General features: G+C 34.5%; 1 protein-coding gene across 3 annotated transcripts in view; it reads right to left on the bottom strand.

Annotated features, from left to right (window-relative positions):
• LOC122538675 (hemicentin-1-like) overlaps positions 1-24,495 on the bottom strand; it is a 282,205-nt gene that overhangs the window by 103,885 nt on the left and 153,825 nt on the right. For all 3 annotated transcript variants that reach the window (XR_006308897.1, XM_043672950.1, XM_043672951.1), the window contains exon 6: positions 16,665-16,892. Coding sequence is in view for 2 of the 3 variants with exons in the window: in XM_043672950.1 (XP_043528885.1) it covers positions 16,665-16,892 (228 nt within the window). In the remaining variant the exon portion in view is untranslated. The remainder of the gene's footprint in view (positions 1-16,664; positions 16,893-24,495) is intronic.

The raw sequence follows: 24,495 nt of genomic DNA, 5'->3' as shown, positions 1-24,495 counted from the left end.
AAAAAAAAAAAAAAAAGAAAAAGAAAAAGTGGAACACGGAGTTGAGGTGTGCAACGGTTGCACAGTCAGTGGCAAGAAAGGAACGTCCGTGTAATTGGAACTCGCAGGAGCGAACGCGACAAAAGACAAAACAGCCGGAAAATTAGTGTAGGGCTGAAAAAGGTAGAAAAAAATTTAATTTGCAAATCGAAAAATTCGCGTCGTCGAGCTCGGCTTTTAATATCCGCGCCTCAAAACTACGCGATGATCCTTAACCCTTGTGTTAGAGAGTTTCTCGCGAGAGTACTCTCAAACGTTGTGTTCGTTTGAGAGTTCATTGTCTCTCTCTCTCTGGTCGTACTCAATGTGGTGTTTAGTTCGAAACACGAGCGTGAACAGTGACATCGCTGTCATGGAGGTGCAAAAAATGTGTTGCCCATAATATTTTAAGAAAAAAGAAAAATCAACATAAAAAGAAGAGTTTGATAATTTAAATTATTATATAATATTTAATGTAATAAAATATTATATAATATTATATAATATTCATATATAATATCTAAATTATTATATAATATTTATATAATGTTCATATTTATATATAATATTTAAATTAATATATAATGATTATATTATATAATCAAATTAAATATTGTACAATATTTATATTTATATATAATATTTAAATTACTACATAATTACTATAATAATTACTATATAATTACTATAATAATTACTATATAATTACTATATAATAATAATATTTAAATTACTAAATAATTATATTATATATAAATAATTAAATTAAATATAAATTGCTATATAATAATAATATTTAAATTATAATTTAAATTATATTATATACAATATAATTTTTATATAGTAATTTAAATTAATAATTATTTAATTATTATAAAATATTTAATTATATAATTGTTATACAATAATTTAAATTAATGATTATTTAATTATTATAAACTAATGTTATATAATAATTTAAATTAATAATTATTTAATTATTACAAAATATTTAATTATATAATTGTTATGTAACAATCTAAATTAGTAATTATTTAATTATTATAAAACATTTAATTATATAATTGTTGCGTAATAATTTAAATTAATAATTATTTAATTATTACAAAATATTTAATTATAGAATTATCATATGATAATTTAAATTGAAAGAAATCAGTTCAATAATTTCACTTTTCGATCACACTTTTTTTATATTATTCATTGTTCTGCTCGCACGAGAGTCCTCTCAGGATTTCGAGACCGTTTCGAATTCTGAGAGCAACGCTCCGAGAGCAGTATATAATATTGTGTCCATTTGCGAACAGATCGCGACACGTCGACTCTCGGACAGTTGAGCGATGCTCTCGGACAGTAACTGTCAGAACAGTATCCATTTGCGAGAAATATACTCGAGAGCAACTGGCGACAGTCTTACTCTCCAGTGGACATCTTTCCTTGCTGTTTCTCTCTCTCTCTCTCTCTATTACCTCTCTTTGCTTGATCCCTGGTAGTTCCGCGCTTTAAATTCGCCCGGAAACTCTTTCTGTACCGGCAGACGCACAAAGAAGAAGAGCGCGGAGGCGCTCGATAAGAAAAATAGGAAACCGGGCGCGGAGAGACAAGAGGACGTGAAATTTCGCCAGCCGTTTCGCCGCGCTTTATTTCGACGTCTCGCGGCGTATTTATGCATTTAATATGTCTGACGGCCCGCGGGGCTTATTACCGGCGAAGGAGTAACGCGTCACACGCTCCGGCAAAATGCTAGCAGCTGGGGCAAAGGGCGGTTTCACACGGAGATACGTGCATCTTGAAACGCTTATTGCTTGGATACGTCTATTGGGAGATGCGTAATATGTGTACGAGATATAGCATCGTTTGTTCTTGCGCCGATGAATTAACCCATTTGCATTGCGACGTGGAATATTCCGCGAGTAATATGTCTATTCTGCGTTACGTAACGCGGGATAATTCGCGGATTGCGATTGATTGAAACTTTGTGTTTGTTGATTGTTCGGTACGCTAATATTTCGTTCTAACTTGGCCGCGGATGTTTGCGGAAGTTTGCATTGTGTTTGAAAATGTCGCAGAAAGCATTTCGCTTTGGATATTTTATAATGTAATACTCTTTTATATTGCTTGTGCAATTTTGTTGTTTAAAGTTTCTAATCAATTAACGTTAATGAAAGATGGTAAATTTCGATTGTAAACGAAATTGTAAACGAGAAATTACATATATAATCGACTAAGAATTCCTGATAGAAATGAATTAGAAAATATCAAACATCTAAATCGGACACTGATCGAAAACTTATTATCTAATTATGTATTTATAGTATTTATAATATTAATTTATAATATTAAAATTAAAAAAAAATATAATTATTAATAAATAAATTAAATTTCTTAAAATAATACAATCAAAAAAATAAATTATTATTATTAAATAAATTATTAAAATTAATTCTATCACTTTAAAAAATTAAATTTAAAAATTTTATCTTTTGATGACCATATTCATAATTTATTCTAATTAATAATAATAAACCTAAAATTCTTTCACATACCATAAATATTAAAAATATAAAAAATAATCATAAACTATATATATATATAATTATATAAAAAATAAAAATTATATGCAAAAACTCCATTGTAATTAAAAATCTTAAATAATAATAACTTTTAATAAATATAATAAAAAAAAAAAAAATAATAATAATAATATATTCTTTAATTATATAATAATTATAATATAATTATTATATTAGTTATATAATTATTTTAAAAATTAAATTTTAATTTACAAAATTAATGTTTTATTAAACTATATAACAAATGTATTATAGTATTTATAATATTAATATTATACGTGCATTATATGAAATGTTGTGAAATTTTGTCGACACAATAGCGAGACATTATATTAACGAAGTTTCAAACAAGTTTTAAAAATATACGATTGCAAGAGAAAGCATGTCGCGCGCGCTTTCATTTCCAAGATATTGCAGTGTAAATTTCTTCATATTGGCAACGTTTCCTTATTTTCTTTTCACTGTGTAAATGTATACCATTTCCTTCACTTTGCATAATATTGTCTCTTCTCTGGTTCATGTACCTATCGCGTGTGTACGTAAAACGGAACGTCTGGTAAAAAACAGAAATACGGAGTGTAATTTTCGTTATTTTATACCAAAACAAATAAATGAAAAGAAAGGGAAATATTTTTAAATAAGCTTCTGGAAATGATTTTTACAATCTTCATCTTGTCCTCGACAAGAGACGAACTCAGAAACCGTATAATTCAAAACGAGTCCAAATGCATTGTTACATGTGTATATATATATATATATATTTTTTTTTTTTTTTTCTTCTTATGAAATTATAGTAATTTAAAACATCGTCAAAGACCAGCCGAAAGCTGCGCGGAGCTTGAAGAAAAAGGGGGAAATGAAATGGGCGAGGGAAATAAAGGGGAGAAAGAAATTGGAGGGAAGTTGAAATGGCTCGTTTGTAGATTAAGTCGGTTAGTTCCTGGAACGAGCTAAGCATTAGAGAACGTTCCCCGTATGCGCCGATCCTGCGAATTGTCGACCTAAGTGAAATTTCATCGGGACCCGGCCGTGATTCTAAGTGATATTATCATAATTTGGCAGAAACCGCAGCTCTCGTGTCGTTCTTGCCAACACCACGCCGTCCTTCTCCTCTCATCGAACGACTATAACACACGACTAATGCACCATTTCTTCTCAGCCCACGTTTCTTCGCGAAACTTCATCTCTGATCGATCAAATTTTCATCGGTCCTCGCGCGATTCTTTCAAGCCGCTGTCGCCTCGTTTAATCCTCTGGTCGTCGTTTCGTAATCGAGCCGAAACTGAATCGGATTACACCTACTTTCGAGATTAATCAGGGAGATGCGCGTCTCGCGATGATTCGTGCGAGAGCCCGAGCGGATTTATGAAGTTGCCGCGAGTTGGGTTATTAGGTAGCGAAGAGTTAGGTGGAGCAAGTTCGTTCGTCTTTGAGGGTTGCCGGGGACGCTGTGTCGTGCTCTTAGTTGTCTCTCGGTCCGAGAGCACATTTGCGCCAGGATTCGCGGTTACGAGGTTTACGACTTTCTGCCCCGAGACTTTACTTTCGTTCCCTTTGCTAAATCGTTTTCCTCGCGAAGAATCGAACAGCGCCACTATTCGTCATTTAGCAGAGAGAAAGTTCGTTTAGTTCGTTTAGCCTCGCTTCTTCACGCTCGAGATTAAGTTACTCCCGAGTTTTTTTTTTTAATCCTTCGACACCGTTGCCAGTAGTCAGCGCATTCGCTGTAATAATTGTGAAATATCTTTATTTTTAAGGAAATATTGTTTGAAGGTTAGACAATCAAGACCGATAGGCCAAAGTGCGTATATTTTTGACTCAAATTCAACTAAGGTAAGATCGATTCTAACGCACACTCAGTCCTGCATATTAATTCCATACTGTCTCTTCCGCTTTTCTTCATTCGAAACTCAAATCCTCTAGTTTTTCTTGATCATTTACTTATGTTGTGTTACGTTATTTCACAAATATTGTAAATAAACCTTTATTATATATTATATTATTTTATATTATATTATTTTATATTATATTATTTTATATTATATTATTATATATTATATTATTTTATATTATATTATTATATATTATATTATTATATATTATATTATTTTACTAATGTTGTACGTAAAGTCGAGTCACATACTTGACCTGCGCTAGGTTTTAGCGTTAATAGCCACCTAACAATAAAATTTTCAAGCGTTCTCGAAAGGTTCGAATTTCGAAGGTTAATTAAATGTTTATATTATTTTTGATATGCTGTATAATTCAATATTTATGTTATATTCGAAGCATTCATAAGTACTAGATAGACTCGCAAGCGTGACGAAAAGGAACCAGGGGAGGCAAGAACGTATGAATGTTCTTCTGTTATGCTCCAGCGACTCACAAATGTATTTTTGAGTACCATGAAAAATTGTTGTCACATTGAAGTGATATAAACGTTTATCTAAAACGGGAGCACCGTCAGAGTATGAATAGTTAATACATACGTATACATGTATACGAGAAGGACGAGGATCATTACGATGTGATTTGATAATGCGGTACAGTTTAGTATCTTAAATGTCAAGGACAATATGATTTTACAAAATTAAAGTTAAAGTATCTCTTCAATTAATAATTTCTCAACATATACTGGCATTAATTCCCATCTTAGATACATGAACTCGTAGTTAATCGAAAAATGAGATTTTATAATCCTAAATTGGTTATCCTAAATTGTTTACTTATAGCACAGTAATATCAAACAAGAGTTAAATATTTGGTTTCATTCGGTTCCAACGTGTAATTTTATACATTTCACGCTTTTGATAAATGAAATGTTACAAAAGAAAAAAATATATCTAAAGAACGAAAAAGTAAAGAGAAAAGTAAAGAGAACAACAAATTTAATTTCCTTGTATTATTCGTATTATTATTATTGTTATTATCATCATCATCATCATGATTATTATTCCTTGTTTAATTTCCTTTGTATGTATTCCTATTTTACTGCAATTCTACTGTAATTCAAAACTATCAGAGTGTCGATATGTCGCGAGGAAGCCAGTAAAAGTATTAATCGTACGTCTGATCATCGATGGGCGGTTACTACTGCGAGCCAGATAATCGGTCAGCGGTTCGACTCTCGTGTGACTCTTACCGTTTTCGCATTAATGTCTCTTTTCGTGAGAGGCTAACGAGCTTCTAGTAGTAAACGAAGGAGGTTCGTTAGGCTTCCTTACTAATTAACGAGAAATCGATGAGCGGCCAATTTGTCGCTGCATTTTTGCCAAAGTGTGATTTCTTTGTTGCCGTCGAACGTAGAAATAGAAACGTGAGATTTGAGAACGGCTTGTTAACGAGTGCTTGGCCGAGCAATTTTCTTCAGCGACGTTCTCTAATTCCGTGTGCTAATGAAAACGAACCACTCTGAGAAAACGTTCTGGCGAAATGTTCCCTGAGAAATTTGCAAATTATACGTGGTCTTTCCAAATATGTGTGAATTATCGTTCACAATCATTTGGTTTTGGTGATGATCGACGATTGCAATTCGATTCAAATATTAATACTTTTGTTTATATTTTTATGTACATGCAATGGAACATTTTTATTTTAGAATTTTTATGTTAGAACGGATTTTATGTTTCTCTATTGTCAATCTACTTGTTGCCATAATTGCTGAATTGAAATCGAAAACATCCTTATTAATAATGGATATCTCATATAAACTTTTAGAATGTGGTTACAAACACATATATCACACATATGAAACTATAGCTTTTAACTTTATTTATATTAATCAATATCCTTTTAGTGAAATATTAAGGTATATAATAAGTATTAAATACAGTCTTACTAAACATTAAATTTTTTGACATAATGAATAATTGGTTGTAATTTCTATGCGTTTGTTTTTTAATTTCGTTTCAAACTTGGCCAACATAATTAATCACAATAATCGTATCTCGTTACTGTTGAAACGACATTTTAAAATGTTTCTTGTTATGCAGATGATATATTCACGAAAAGTTTCTGGTTCGTGAGCAACTGTGTGTAACACGTGCATACATATATGATCAATTATGTGTATTATAGATAGTATGATATAGATTGTACGATAGCTACGACGTGATAACAGATACTGCACGTGACAAGATCAATGGTCGAAATTAAATTAGAGAAATTCTTTTGAAATAAATCATCTGAAATATCGAATATTCAAATTCTTGTGGACTATACCACAGACGAAAGAGAGAGAAAGAGAGGAGAGAGAGAGAGAGAGAGGATCTTCAGATGCGACGGTCGCCCTCGAATCTTACATCGTGATATTCCGATAATTTCCAAAATATGCAGATGTATTCGATGCAAATGGGAAAAAGTCACTCGAGCCGGGTGCATTTTTGGCGGAGGAGAGACGCGTAACGGGCAAGCTCTTGGTCTCGTTAGAATTTCAACGGTATCGATCAAGGATCCTCCAATTATTCGATGCACGCTTCATCGGTCCAGCCTCCAATTAGTCTGAGATTAATAAAGCAGAGAGACTTTATTTTTACCCCGGCTGCCATTCTCTTGGAAAGAGAATAATAAAACTGTTGGCCGATTCGGAACGGAGGCGGCTAATTTCCGAGTATTTTTCCTTCCACGGTTTTCTACGCACGTCGATGATACCAGCCAGTTTTCGTTTTGCGGATCCAGCGATGCGGCTAATTTATTTCGCCTTTAATTCTTTCAAAAAATTATCTAATCTTTCAGAAATCATTTGAAGAATGTTCGTCATTTAAAAGTCATTTGATCTTTCAAAAATCATTTAAAGAATGTTATCTAAGACACATTAAATTAAATTTCATAGCGTTGAAATAATTATGTAGCAGTTCTATGCCACGTTCTGTATTTACAGTGACTCCCATTAACATTCAAATCAATATTTAAACATTATAATTTTACAAAAGAAAAAGTTTTCGTAAAAGAAACGTAAGCTCATTTGAAAACTCGAAGCCTCTGTTTTCAAAATGCGTCGTTCATTTTTCTTCTAAAATGTCTCCTTACGTCACGTAGCGAGTGATTAAGCGAAGATACTTTTCTTCTAACGTTAAACTTGCGCCAATCCATCTTCAAATCCATCGTAGATTCGGTCATGAAAAGAATTTTTTCAATGTTTCAACATACTGTGACGATTTATAGATTTACTTTGAAGAAGTGTCTTCACTCTTCATTTCGATACATTTCAAACTTAGAGGCTTGAAACCTCTTGTGCTAGTTCACGGACCATAACGAGTGACCAAACCGTGTACAATAATTCGTCTTCTTTTCGAATTCATCCGTCACTGGATAGAAATTGCTAAGAAGCAATAAATTTATTATTTGTTTCGCCTGGGTTATATTTCAATGCTTATTGCAATTTTGAGCCAAATATTTTCGACGTGCGTGACAGGTCATTCCAGCGCAAGAAACCAACTTGAAACGAGTCCAAACTCTGTACGATTTCTTTTTACAGAGTGATATTTCAATATTTAGTGTCCGAGTATCAATGAGAGTCGCTGTGAGGCAATGTTTTTCGTCATCGATAGAAATACGTGAATGGAGGCGACGATCCGATCGATTCGCGGCCACGTCTCTGTCGTCCAGTTGCCTCTTCAACTCGTTAGACTTTCGAGTAGTTGAGCAGAAGTGCTCGTCGATTATTCGCCGCGTACTTCATCAAACTCGGTCCCAATCAACGAAGGATCGAGGATCTCAGTTACCAGCAGTTTCGGTGTTTCGTTTGAACGATCCAGCCGGTCGTTAGACGCCGTTGCAGAAAACTACTGGAAAATCCTCGAGCGGTTAGCCGTTCGACGTTCTTATTTACGACGCTTACGTGTTCTCTCTATTTATATGTATTGTCGCGCATAAACGTTTGAAAGTCTCTGAATTATTGCAGCATAAAATAACAATTCAAATGAATCTCTTTGACTTAATCGTAACATATTACCCCTTCAGTAATGTTAAATTATATTTGTCGCAGAAATTATTGTTTTGACTTGGGAGAAAAAGAAAAGAGGAAATTGTAGTCACGTGGAATTTTCAATTTTAGTTCTTCAAACTGTAGATTAATAGATGTAAATTTTTAGATATTACACATATTTTAGATAAATTAGTAGATGTAAATTAATAGAAGTAAATTTTTAGATATTAGTAGATGTAAATTAATACATGTAAATTTTTAGATATTAGATGTAAATTAATAGATGTAAATTTTTAGGTATTATAGATATTTAGATAAATTTTCAATTTTAGTTCTTCAAACTGTAGATTAATAGATGTAAATTTTTAAATATTTATAGATAAATTTTAGATATTTATAGATATTTATAGATATTTTAGATAAATTAATATATATATATATATCAATGCTTTACACTTGATATGATGTTACAACAACTAATAAAAAGAGTATCAATAAATGTTCAGAGTGATATTTTGTGACTCGAATGAATATGGGCTGTGCTGCACTTTGTATTGTTTGTCGACGAGATAAAAGTGTTAATTATGCGATTCATCGTTCTGAAGTAATCGATTGATACTGATAAACATTCCCATCAAGGAAAAAAGATCCAATTAAAAATTTTTCAATTACTCCTGCTCATACGTTTAAAACAAACTGGGGTTGATGTCTTGAATGCACAATAACATGTGAAGTTTCTTCATCCCAATTATGATTGTTATGAAAATTGAATATACCATTTCTGGTGAAACTAGCTTGCTAGAGTTTGCTCTGTTTATAAAATTCATTATATCTCATAAACGAAGACAGATAGGACATACAAAATCTCTAACGAAATCATACAATCAAGATAACCAATTAATATCCACCATCCAAGAACTAAACCACAACCAACCTAATACAAACGCCACAGTCATCTGGATTCCAGCTCATCAAGGAATAGATGGAAATGAAAAAGCCGACGCAGCAGCAAAAGAAGCCACAGTTCTCCCACTTATTAATAATCGCAATCATCTTCCAATCCCCNTGCGACGACCAAATAATCCACTGCAAAAAAGTAGCAAAAAATGAATGGAACAATACATGGAAAACAACCAAAAGCACCCAACTACACAAAAGTATTCATGACTTTCACCAGCAAACAGCAAACCTTACCAACAGGAAAGAAGGAATAATTATCTCACGCCTAAGAACCGGTCATAGCCAAGCTGACACATGAACACAAAATCAAAAATACTTCACCATCCACTAACAATAACCCACATACTGCACGAATGCCACACACCACAGAAATCCAAAGACAGGGATACAGAATCAACGCAAACATAAACCTGACTTCTCAAAATGACATACAAAGAGTACTAAGAAAATACCTCAAAAACATAAACTACTACATTCATATCTAATGGCACCGTCGATGCGACATTAAAGAGAGAATAGAAGAAGTTTTCATTATTTTTTAGGCGTACAATCAGCTCCCGAAGTGGGTTTCCCAAAAATTGCGAAACTCTCTGTATAACTCGGCGGGGATGAATGATGTTGTTTGGCGTGTCGCGCCGCGCCCGCGCGAAGAACGAGGAGCTGTTAGAGCAGTAAACGAGCGTGCAAGCAATCGAGTTTCAAGGCGGACTCGAAAGTTTTCGGCAATTAGCTAGCGTGTGTTTGCGAGTGTTCGCGTTCGGCGAAGGTTAGACGCTTGAACAAGGGGGTTGAAGAGAGTCGCGGCCAAGAGAGTCGATTACCCGCGAGGGAAACGTTGGCCGCGTTTCGCCGGTAAGTTTCGCCGTGGAATCGAAACGTTCGAGGGCGCGAGGATAATGGGAAGTTTAGCGAGAGGAATTCGAAGAGTTAAGCCGGCGCTGTATTAAATACAGCGATCGGTGTTAATATTGCGTTGCCCGTTCCCACTTGGTTGCCGCTGCACTTCGAGTGGATAATACACACACACACTCCCCCTCTGGTGAATCTGGTTAACCCTTTCGTTGCTCGCGAGTGTACCGCCTCTGGTACGGAATAATCACGACACGAGGAGGTGGTACGTTCCACAGCGAGGAGAACGTGACGTTTCATACTTTGCCGCGTCACGTGTGTAAATTATTGGCTTCTAACGTTACAGAATTACGTTACGAGGTTTCGTATGAATTTATCGAGGGGCAAATAGTTCTTGCGTAGTGCATAGTGAATCTGTTTTACGAGAAGGAACATTTCACGAAGAATTATCGAGAACTTGAAATTTCCGCACTTATAAAATTGACAATTACATTTTTGAAAAAGTGTAATTTGTCAATTACGATAAAGTTGCAAGGACAGTATTTCTCAAACGATGAAATATGTAAAAGGAAAAGTTTCATTGTTAAACGTGAAATATTTGTTCGTGTAAAAATGTTTCGCGGAGAAAAGCGAGATAATACCGAAATTGATTTAAGAACGTTACCTCGAAGTAAGTAACAACCTTGCGCACGATGGTAAGGTTAGCAAAACAGTTTTTTCATACAACGCAAGCTCGTTTAATAATTCCATGCCTCTCAGTGTATCGAGACATATTTATCATTTAATCAATCTACTTATAATTAATGTTTCGATCGTAAAATGTTGAAATATAATCCATTCTCCTTTCGCGAATATTTGCAAAGAGGTTCAAACATCGTTCAAATGCAGATCTTGATAAAATACTATTTTAAATGTCAAGTAGTGAAATATTCTAAATAGTAAATAAAGTATTCTGTTTTATTTGCTTTACGTTATTAAAATCGAAAAATATTTTATTCCATGTTTCAGATGATCAAAATGAAATATTTATTTTCATACTTTAGCTGTAGATTATCAAAATAAAATATTTTATTTACTGAAATGTCCTAGTTGAAATACTATTTCATTTGAATTGTGAAGAATCCATTATTTAAAATATCTATAAATATTATAAATATTATAAATATCTATAAATATTATCCAGGTCTGTTCAAATTGTTTCGATTATCACATGCTTGACTTTGTTATGTTTGTAACTATCGAATTAAAACGCCGCCACGTTCATACAGGTTGTTTGTAATCGGCATCTCGACTCGTTAAACTGTAATAGCCGCAGAGCGGGAAGGTTTAAGTGGAACGTTTATACGTTCGACAAAAGCATCGCAGCCTCGCCTCGAGAAAGGGAAATAACAACGGCGAGGGAGTTGAACGAAACGATCGAAAGCGAAAGACAGCGAGGAATTCCTCTCTATCGCGGAAATTCCCCCTCGTTTTTTTCGAACGATATTCCCCGACCGGTTTAAGGATGGTTTTCATTTGGCGCGTATTTCCCAAGCGGGTCTTTTACATTAGCACCGCGCCATCGTTCAGAATTACTCGGTTCGGTTTCTTCCTGTATCCGAGAGGGCGAGGAGCGGCAAGACTTTCCGCGGCGCGCAATTTAATTTAAAGTTGTTTGTCCGATAGGAAAGTTTCTCGCGGGATGAATCTCGGGCGCGGCGGCTCGGCTGCTTATGAAATTATTAATATTAATTCCCAGCATCGACTGACATCTGCAATCGCGGCCCCATGCCCGCCAACTGCGAGCCAACTGGCCGAGTTTTTAATCGGATCACGAACTACGGAAGCTCTTAATACGCGCGCAGAATCCATGAAGAGCTGACGCGCGATCATCCTCGCGTCGCGTCCTTCGAAATGTCGAAATTTCTCTTGCATTTTGCAAGCGTGCGAGACACGCTCTCTAGGATTCCAGGATCGCTGTGAATGTTAACCTCTCCGACACGACGATCAAGTCGTTGCCGACTATATTATTCATTCTATAATTAATGTAAATGATATTATAAATATAAATAATAAAATATTATAAATAATAAAATTATATAAAATATAAATAATAAAATTTTAATAAAAAATTTAATATTTATATAAAATATAAATAATAAATATAAATAATAAGTATAAATAATATAAATATAAATAATAAATATAAATAATATAAATATAAATAATAAATATAAATAATATAAATATAAATAATAAATATAAATAATATAAATATAAATAATAAAATTATATTTACTATATAATAAAATATTTTATGAGCGTAAAATTATAGGAATTAATAAAGTAATTTCAGTATCAAAAATTAAAAATAATAATCTAATTTAAAAAAGTGGCATTGAAAGTGGTAATATAAATTTTGAAATTTGGATTGAATCCACATTCAAATGGAATTTTTTTTTCTAAGTTGATTTCTTTTATTTATCGAGAGAAGTTTATTTGAATTAAAAACTTATGGAGATTGAGAAATTGTGCGCCACAATTAAATCCACTATAGCTTGAAAATAATTACAGACTCTTTCCAGTCTGTAATTATTTTCAAGCTGTTATTCGATCCGTCTTTATTTTTATACTAACTCTACAATTAGAACAGAATCATTCTAAACATAGAATCACAAGGGGTTAAAAATTAAAGTACAGTAGAACTTCCTTTATGTACTTCCATGTACAATATTTTAATATTTGATGTCATACTATCAAAACAGAATGTCTACTAATAACTAAAAAGTCATCTCTGGTAACACACATTCTACTTTAATGATATAACGTTCGAGTGTTAAAATATTTGGCGATCTCTTAAAATTTATTATACAATTGCTCTTCGTGAAGTTATATAATATCGACAGTTTTCCACCTTTTGAATTTTATATTCATGCGTTTAATAATTTGAATTATGAAACGTGTAATACTGAAATATATTCTCCGCTGTACGCGTACTTGCTTTTAGCTGTGCAGTAACACTACTCACTCGGTTTACGATTCCCTATACCGTAAGAGGCCAACGAAATCATTTGCGTCGGTTTAGAATACGTGAATATCGACGAAGTCGATATCAAAAAACGATTCGAAGTGAGTTTAATATCGGTCGATGAAGAAAACGATAAAACTGCGATACGGTAGCCACGCCCGTATTTCCCGATGATTACCAACCATCGATCTGGTTGAAATTAATTTGCTTTAATTAATTTTTCTCCATTTGGATTTCCAACGACGACACTTTGACACTGCAACGACCACAAGCGCGAAATTTCAATCAGAGACTTGAAAATAAAAAGACATTCATCACACGATGTACTACACAAGCTTTTGTTTACGAAAATATCTATTAGTCTCTAAATATATATACTGTTTAACGTCTGAAGTTTCGAACAAAGATTGTTGATTGTAAATTGATTGTTGTTTTGATCGTTTTGCTAGCTCCTGATATTAACGAGCTGTTTTTGAGAACAAATCGCTCCCTTCGATCGTTGGCAGCAGACAATTAAAAGGTTCAATGTAAAAGCAAACAATTGTGCCATGAAATATTGGAAAATAAGATTTTTATTAATTCTGGTACCTCCTGGCAATTATTTATTATTTTTCAATTGACAACTCTGTGGAACAAACAAAAGATGTGGGGTCTTGACTCTTCGTTTCGTGTGGCCTAGAATTATTACTAGCCTGCTGTTTTTTTTCCTTTTCTTTTACGCAATTTCATACTTTTGAAAGTGTAATTAAAAGAGATAAAACCTTGATGGAAAATTGGATACTAGCTCTCGTATATTTCGTGCAACTTTACATTTTAAAATCCCCTTTAAATGCGAAAGAATCCGATTATTTATTTTTGAAAAATACAGTGGCCCTTCCTCTTAACTCTCGATGCACCTTTTCTCGATCTTTCAATTAAATTTTCACACAATACGCAAATGCTTCTTCGTTTTCGAATGAAACGATCGAACGTTTTCCATAACGAGAGAACAGTCGAGCGAATGTAAAGTAACCGCGAGTGCAGCGAAAATTCCCTTTTACAAAACACGAAATTACATATCATGTAATTACGTGCCGCGAATTCCAAGTTCGAATGACCGAAATAAGCAAAATATCTGTCATCAGAATTGGAAGAACTCGCGAGCGCGATCGTGCTCGGTCGCGGGCGTTAATATGCTTAAAAATTTTAATTAAATTTTTATCATTTCCCCACCCTCGAACCCCGCCAAAAGTACATACATCAATTTTCGCTCGCCACTTTCCACCCGGGATTACTTTTTCGTCCACGCTGAAAGGGTTAATTACGAAAATTCCGCGGGGAAAGTAATTGCCGCGACGCCATTTTGCCGCCATTTCAGGCCAGTATTTATCGTGTCATTCATCGCGACGTATTTATTCATCGACATCCTTCTGTTTCATCCGCGACGGTCGCGCGATTCCTTCTCGATAAACGTTCAATAATAACCACGCGTCTGTTCGCGAACGATTCCCTTTTGTCACGCGACACACACACACACACACACACACGCGCGGATTCCATAAAATTTAATTGAACATGGCTGCGGGTATGCGGACGGTATTTGTGCTCGGGACTCGTCGCGATTCGGCACGCGATTCCAGAAGTAACGTTATTAATGACATCGGAGTCCTGATTGCCTTTCAACTCTGATTTCCAGCGTCCATTGCCCGGACATACTGCCCTCTCTTTCGGTTATAATCGTTTGAAAAATGTTTTCAATTTCATCTGGCCGAATCTAACTGCCAGCATCGATATTGCCGAAGTTCGTTCATTTCGGCCAGGTTTTATGGGGGAAAATTCGTCGAAGGATAGTAGTTCGATCTTCTCTCTGTCGCGATTCGATTAAAAAAGTCGGAAGAAAAATGAAAATACTCGATACGACCACGTTCTTCTCCTCTCGTCTCGAAGAACCTCGCTCGCTTTTATCCCATGTGCGAAAGGAGCTGACTAAAAAGTAGAAAACGAACGAAGAAAAAATAGAACGAGAGAGAGAGAGAGAGAGAGAGAGAGCATATGAGTTAGGTCGGGTCGGCTGAATGGAGTACAACGGAATCTCTGTGGCGGTGGGTCAAACACTCGAGTTTCGAACGAACCGATTTCCTGCATCGCGGGTAATTAGCGTCGTTAATTATTGATCGTTTCATTAACATAACCGAGTAGGCTTTCACGGCTCGATAGAGAGGCAAATTACCTGCTGTCCTCTTAAAAGCGGATGAAACGACGTTAGTGAAATCTTCTGTCTTTTGTTAATGGTTAATTACCATCTGGTCGTTTCGTATCGAGTTTTTAGGTATCGGCAGGTGGTGCACAGGATGATATAAGGCTGATTTCACACGTGCGTACGAGTGTAATAAACGTTTTCTGGGAATGAGAAATAGAATCTTGTTTGTTCTTGTGCCGATCGATTATCTTCTCAACCATATATTCTTGGAAGAGTTTTTTCTTTCTGAAAACTGCATGTTTGAAGTTTGTAGCTTTGTCCATTTGGATCAGGAAGAAACATTTCATGAGAAGAAAAGAAAGATTTTTTTTTAAAAGGAAGATCGTTTAAAATGAAAGAAAGTCTTCAGCTACGGTTATTACAATTATTATAATATTAGCCTTTCTTCTTATCAACATCAGTAATACTAAATGTACGTAATATTAAATGTATTTATATTCATTCAATATCTATTAGTAATACTAAATGTCAGTAATACTAAATGTATTATTTTCATTCAATATATCATGTATTACATCAGTAATATATCAGTAATATCAGTAATACTAAATGTCAGTAATCATGTATTATATCAGTAATACTAAATGTAAGTAAACACTAATATCATGTATTATATCAGTAATACTAAATGTAAGTAAACACTAATATCATGTATTATATCAGTAATACTAAATGTATTATATTCATTCAATATCTATTAGTAATACTAAATGTCAGTAATACTAAATGTATTATATTCATTCAATATATCATGTATTATATCAGTAATATCAGTAATACTAAATGTCAGTAATCGTGTATTATATCAGTAATACTAAATGTAAGTAAACACTAATATCATGTATTATATCAGTAATACAAAATGCATTATATTCATTCAATATCTATTAATATATACATACGTATATTAAGATTAAATTAAATAAAAATTCACTTTACGTGGCAATAATTTCAAAACCACGTGCACATTCAGTGTCTATCACATATGCGAAACGATTTTGAAACGTGCCCGATGCATACTCGTTTCGGTGAATGAATTGGGAGAAAGGAGAGTTACAATAAACAATTGACAACGGCGGAAATGCCACTTACTATGAAGTTCGATGGTGACGGTGGTGGTGGATGGCTGTGCTAAATGAGTATTGCTTGCCTTGCAGAATAGTTTGGCACGATGCTGACTTCTCGTGAGACCCTTCAGCGTCACATTGCTTATGGTTACAACGTTGGTTTCGCCTCCTGGCCCTTGGGTCTCCCGAATCTCCGACGGGGCATCGATTGTCTGCGACTCCAAGAACCATGTGACTCGCGGTCTTGGTTTGCCTATCGAACAGACGAGTCGTATCAATATATATATATACGCGATCTGCGAAGTAGATTTGGTTAAATGCAAACAAATACTTGGGGGGGAATCTTGGAATTTTTGGGGAATTATGGAAAGAAATTCATACAGAGGTAGGTTGATGCAGTGAAATTGTTTGGGCACTGCGAATATGTATAATAGTTCAATCTGTAGGAAATGTACGAAGTTCGTTGTTCAGCTGCTTATTACAATAAAGTATAGTTCGTTTTTCTTTCAAACATTTGTTCTGTGATCATTTTTGGGGCTCTGTGAGGAAAAAGAGAATACTATGTATAATATAATATATCTTAGATTAGTTTAACATTTTATTGCTCCATTTGTAAGTTCCAAATTTTGCTCTTACATAGGATGGGCCAAAAATCACTTCCTACTAAAATTTAATTTAAAATTAGTAAAATTAGTTTTTTTTGTTATATTTTGATTAAAAAAATTTTTTTAATAAAAATATTAATTTTTATTTTAAAAAATAGATGGGAAGAAACTTTTGGCCCACACTGTATTTATAATGACTTCCTGCAAGGTAGATTGATAGTGTATAAATTCTTGGTATGCAAAAATTCATGACATATATCAAATTGGTTCACATAAAATACAGCAAAGATATATATACACATTAATTGATACTGAAATTTGGAAGGTAATTAATCTTTTATCGTTCACTTTGTCAACTAAATACTCTGTTATTTATATAGAGTATCGATTAAAAGTTTAGATATACTTTAATTGCATTTGTATTTTGCATTTAGTTTAAAGTTATAAATTTTACACTCGATGTGCATTAATTATTGCATATCTTTTAATTTTGCATTATTTCATTCACGAAATCAAATAACCAAATACTAAATTACAATCACATTATAATCAACACGATTGAAATATTTCTAATTATAAAAATAGTTATCAACAGTCACATTAAGTTACACGTATACCAACACGTATCAACTTACTTTGTAATAAAATAAATTTACAATTATAGTATATAATAGTATACTCTGATTTCGTCAATTACAACTTATTAGAAACTAATTGTAAGTTAGAAATTTCAACAATTCCCAACTTATTTCGCATTAATTTTTCATTAAAGAAGAAGCAATAAAATATATGTTTTAGCATATTTTTCATTACGTTCAATAAAACTTGTATCGTTATTCTCATATTTCAGCACGTAAATCTCAGCTCGTAAATTGCAAGCTGGTTGAAAAACAGTTAGAATCGCGATGTATTAATCATCATTTCGCCGACTGTGCGTGAGCGCAAATTCCACAATCATTGATCGTACATTGCAACATTTATTCGCTGTTTCGTACAGTTGGTTCTGTACGCGCTGCCGGTATTATCGTAGAAATTCCATTTTTGTAGTTACGTTTTGCCCCCGTTGCTAAAATTCCCCCGGTTCTCCAGGAAGGTTAAGTTTCCACGTTGCTGGAATTCCCGCCGGGAGTTTCCCCACCCGAGTAGAATTCTTTCTCCCCGAATTTCCCGAGAATTTTTCCAAGTCCAAATTTCATCAGGGTAGATTGTAGTTTAAGAAGGTATCGCCAAAGGGAATCCGGCCTGGCGATACGGTATTTTCTGGCTCTGATCCGGGACGATCGTTATCCGACGTGGAGAACCAGCAGCTAAAACCGGAAGGAAGCCCCCGAGAAACGTTTATCGTAGCCGAGAGAAATGATTTTAGAGAAAATGACCACTAGCTCGATGAACGGGCGTATAGCGATCGAATCTCTTCGACTCTGTATTATATACAATATTTTACGATGAATTCGAATGAATTCTGAACACGACTCGAAACTTGGAATTCTTCGAAATTTTGATCCAAGACGGGATTCGAGCTGTGTTAGATACCTGAACGACAAATTCGATTACTGAAATTTAATTTTATCTTGTACTTTGCATTCTCTGCAAATTGAATTAAATCGGATGAAAAATTTCAGAATCGAGTAATTTCGTAACTTGAGATTTTTAGAAATTTTGATCTAAGACAGTTGGAGTTGTATCATGTACTTGACAACTTTGATTTATAGTAGATTACTGAAATTTGATTTCATCTTGTACTTTACATTCTCTGCGATAGAAATTGCAAATTAAATCATATTAAAGGAAACATTTCAGAGTCGAGTAATTTAATTCCAAATTATTGTAGCTCAATAGATATTATTCTAGCTGAAAAATTTCAGAATCGAATAATTTCGAAACTTGAGATTTTTAGAAATTTTGATCTAAGACAGTTGGAGTTGTATCATGTACTTGACAACTTTGATTTACAGTAGATTACTGAAATTTGATTTCATCTTGTACTTTACATTCTCTGCGATAGAAATTGCAAATTAAGTCATATTAAAGGAAACATTTCAGAGTCGAGTAATTTAATTCCAAATTATTGTAGCTCAATAGATATTATTGTAGCTGAAAAATTTCAGAATCGAATAATTTCGAAACTTGAGATTTTTAGAAATTTTGATCTAAGACAGTTGGAGTTGTATCATGTACTTGACAACTTTGATTTACAGTAGATTACTGAAATTTGATTTCATCTTGTACTTTACATTCTCTGCGATAGAAATTGCAAATTAAGTCATATTAAAGGAAACATTTCAGAGTCGACTAATTTAATTCCAAATTATTGTAACTCAATAGATATTATTCTAGCTGAAAAATTTCAGAATCGAATAATTTCGAAACTTGAGATTTTTAGAAATTTTGATCTAAGACAGTTGGAGTTGTATCATGTACTTGACAACTTTGATTTATAGTAGATTACTGAAATTTGATTTCATCTTGTACTTTACATTTTCTGCGATAGAAATTGCAAATTAAATTATATTAACGAAAACATTTCAGAGTCGAGTAATTTAATTCCAAATTATTGCAGCTCAATAGATGTTATTGTAGCTACATAGATACACTAGTGAAAAGTTAAAGCACAATTTCTGTAATTCACAGATAGTCTCCACAAATCTCTCAAGAGTTTCAAGAATTTTAAGCTAAAAATACGAGTCTCCATAAAAAGTCTGAATTTATATTTAAAAACTCAAATCTCTCAAGAGTTCCAAGAATTTTAAGCTTCGCTTCAATTTTAGATAAGTATTACATTTTTCATATACATTTCAAAATTTTGTATTCCATTTTTATATTTCCCCAATTTTGAAATATATATATATATTTCAAAATTGGGGAAATTAGATACTTTATGCAATCTGCAGAGCGACGGATATTGAAGCAAGAAATACTTATCGATATCTCAAGAAAGTTTCGTCACTCGAGTCCAATCGGTCCCGACGCTTTACTTCACGATCCCGCAGCCTCATAGAGACACACCACCACGTACTTGACGGCAAGCATTCTCCGCCGCTTATCCGTGGCAAGCAGCTTGATCGCCAGTTAGGACAATTCGAGCAGTTGGACTAATCCGAATGGACGACGTATCGAGACTATGTTCGTGTTTACGAATGTGTATCAGAGGGACTCGGGGCTGATCGTCAATCACGTCGCTCGACAGGACTTGCTCGGTCGCGGCATTAACGATCTCGATAGAAACCGCTCGACATCTACTCGTCAATTTATTGGTCTCAGTGTACTGGCCATCTAATTCCCCGGGTTAATTACACACGCAAATTTGTCTTCTAGAAAACGATGGAACGTCTATGATTGCGAGCAGGGGGAGGATCTCGTGGCAATAGCGGTCGACCGTATTTTAACACGTAAACTACAGTGCCATGTGCGTACCTGAAATAATGATTGGGCTCGCTTCGAGTTCGTGTTGCACGTTTGATGATAAATTCGAGTCACTTGCAACATGATTCGAAGCATGAAACTCTTGAAAATCCTGATTGATCTTGAAGCTTGACTGTCTCGGAAGTCTTGATTATCTTGTGATTATCTCGAAAATCGTGATTGTCTTGGATCATCAAGTCACAGTGATCGTAATATTCAGAATTTCTCCACGGAATAATATTAATATTTAATATTTAATATTATCTTAATATTAAATATTAAATATTAAATGTTAAAATATTTAACATTATCTTAATATTTTAATATTAAATTACATTATTTTAATATTTTAATATTAAATAAATATAAATAAATATAAAATTTAATATTAAATATTAATATTAAAATATTTAACATTATCTTAATATTTAATATTAAATAAATATAAATATATAATAAATATAAAATATAAAATAAATATAAAATTTAATATTTAATATTTTAAATATATTAAATATTAATATTAAAATATTAAATATTAAGATAACGTTAAATATTTTAATAGTAATATTTGATACACTAGTTACAAATAAGAAACTCATATTACTGCTGAGCCCAATAGTTTACAACATTTTATTGGTATCTTTTTTTTTTGATGCGTAATTAGGATATAATCTTCATCTTATGAACAACAGTTCTAACAGATAAAATAATATTAAATCTTACTTTTCTGAATAATAAAGCTAATCTGTGACATTTCTCATAACTCTTCGCACATTATTCATTTGATTGCGAATTAATTCACAATATAAAAGATTATTTGGTTCTTAAAAGTTAATACTTACGATGACTTAGAGATTTATGAACGTTCCAGTCGTCATCAATCATACATTCCGTTCTATCTAATGATTCGAGTTGTATTCGACAAAACAGAGTCTTGACTTGTTATTACACATCTCTGAGATGCAAGAGAAGAACAAAAACACAAAACAGGGATATTATTCACAGTGCCTAAATAATTTTTACAGGCGAATGACGTTTCATTTGAACATCAACGAGCTAAAATGGGGCTCGAACGATGAAAGATGATAAAATATTGCAAATTAAATATTAAACGGAACGTGTAAATTAAATATCGTGTTAATGAAATATTGAAAATTCGAATTTTTATTGGCCAGGGAGAGTCGCAGCTTGGCCAAGTCGAGTGCCGCAGCATCTGACAGGAAACCGCGCGAGTAAGTAAACGCGTGCTTTCCACATGGATCGGGCGAAAGCAAGAGCTGGTTCATTCTGAATGTGAATTATTCACCGAGGGAGTTAGAAGTGACAGAAACCATGGGCCGCGAAGTCGGCAGGGAAAACCGTGGAGGGAGAGATCGAGGGTGAGTGTCGCACAGTCTCGACTTTCCGGTACGCGAGATGGCGATGGCGATGGGGAGGGGGAGGTTGAGAGGGAATTATTTCATTGCCTCTGCGAGAGCGGAAGTAGAAAAGGTTGGAAGTAAGGGATCGGCGGGTGTTGGTTTCTGGTGAGACGGGCGAGGGGAGGGGAGGGGAGGGAGATCTTTATTGCTCTCCGGGTTTCCAGCAGGTATCACGGATGGTACAGGTATATATCACGAGGTTCGCGGGCTCAGTGCGACTCGCTCGTAATAATGCTACGCGACAGCGAAGGAAGCACAATGGAAGACGAATTTTAATGGCCCTCTCTCCCGACTACATTCACGTCCGTGCGAGCCCCGATCGTTAGTGACGGCATTAAATACGTACCGAGTATAACCGATATCGTGCGAAAGATGTTCGAACACCTCGTTCAGGAAAGGAAAATCGACTCCTCGATCCTCGTGCCTTGTGCTCTGAACTCTTTAACGTCGTTTCGAATTTACCCGGCACTGATAAACATGATATTTCGACAAGCTGATTGTAAATGGGAGGATAGCGCATTAAACGGAATTCACATTTTAATTCATGCTTGAACAGAATCACGTTTCACTTCGTTTAATAATTGACTCGTGTTTAATTAAGCCATGTTTTAATTAGTTAGTCAATTATATTTCGTACGTTGGTGATATTACAATCATTGTTTGAGGGAAGTAGCTGGTTTACGATCTATTCTTTTTGTCCATAATATTTGAGGATCGTCGTCATGTGACGTTTTAATCTTCTTTTTTTCCTTTTTAATTTACAGTGATCTTGTTATTTTACTTGATTTTGTCACTTATTTTTGGTAAAAAAAAAAAAAAAATAGAAACGATCGGTTCATATATCGTCAATGTTTTATGTTTAATTTACAATTTTAATAAATAAACTGTAGACTTTTATAAAAATGCATTTTCGCAAATTTGTCGATATAGTTTCGAAATTAAAATTCAGACATGAGTTCATTTCACGCGTTGAATATTTTAACAGATGAATACTTCGAATATTTATAAATATTTTGTGCGTTATATGGATTCTATACACTTTTTACATCTAAATTCCCTAAAAGTACACAAAAGCTCACAATCTATTAATAGTGCACTCGAGCGAATTTTCATGATTCGACATTCAGTCAAATTCGAAGTATAATGCTTGAAGTAAGTGGGCTACGGACTTTTATGCATTTCTTAAAAAATTTTTTAGTACAAAATTACACGCAATGCAATCAGACTAACGAAATATCCAAAGTATAATGCAATATCTCTTGGTAAAATTTCCTACGATATGGCACGTGGTAAAATAATTTTCTATCGGGGTTCTTTTTCCTTGTTAATTAATCGTGTCTCGAGACGACATGAATCTGCGCAAAAATCCACAGTTTACTTACACGTTCCACGATTCGATCAACCAGCTCAACTCGGACCAATTTCAACGAGTAGCAGTCGAATCGTTTTATAAATTGTTATTATTATTATTTGGTCATATCATTATAGTTTTATATCAAATAGTTAGCTTTGATTTGGTTTCGGTTTTTCCACATCAAACTTCATCCCGTCGCCGTCCAGTCTCGTTTTCTACCACGCTCGGCACGTTTTTTTCTCCCCCTTTCCCGCTGCTAATTTTCGATTCCCGACTAAAAGCAAAGTTTGAAATTTCGGAATTATCTCGCGCGGTTGTTTGCTCGTGGACGGAGAGCCGGAGAAACTGGAACTGTTGTCGCGAACAATAGAGAACGCGGCAACGGTGTTACGTTGAGAGCTTCCTAATAACGGAGTCTAAGTTTAGGCGGTGCCTAAACGATGCCATTTATGGGGTTCAACTTTCAAGATTTGTCAAGCCCAAAAGGGAACTTCGCCGCGGCAATTAGCGTTCTCGCGAGCAACGATCGTTTCCCTCTGCCTCTGCTTTAACCGGGCTTTTTAATTATTCCACCGCGTTCCTCCTCGTCGCGTCGCGGCGGAGGAACTCTCTCGAAATCGAAACACCGTCAGTTACGAGAGCCTCGTGGTTTATTTACGCGTTACAGATTCGTTTTGTTCCCGCTTTTGCAGTGGCGCACCTTTGCAGCGGTGGAATTGGCGGGGAGGTGAAAAAACGGCCGGAAGAATAAAGATCAGGCGAACAATGAGGGAGAAATACTGCACGGCCGGCGAGTGTGTTGGCTCGCGAGAGGTTAAAGCAAGGAACGCCGTTAGCCGCGAGCCACGTTAAAACAAACACTTCACGCTGACCCCGCTGTTGGAAATTACTTTCCACGATGAGCGTTCCAACAATGCGCGAGCAATGCGTCGTGGCAGGTGACGCGCGAAAAAGGCTGAAGATAGGACGTACGTGGTACACTTTGCGCCGTGAGAACGCGTGCTAACATCAACCTACCATTAGGTGCGTCCTATCATTTCTTTATCAACGTAGCCAACGTTTAACCACGTT

This window comes from Frieseomelitta varia, unplaced genomic scaffold, assembly GCF_011392965.1.
Source record: "Frieseomelitta varia isolate USP_RPSP 00005682 unplaced genomic scaffold, Fvar_1.2 scaffold_171, whole genome shotgun sequence".
Classification (NCBI taxonomy): domain Eukaryota; kingdom Metazoa; phylum Arthropoda; class Insecta; order Hymenoptera; family Apidae; genus Frieseomelitta; species Frieseomelitta varia.
The sequence above is the reverse complement of the archived record's forward strand: the minus strand, read 5'-3'. Positions and strand labels throughout refer to the sequence as shown.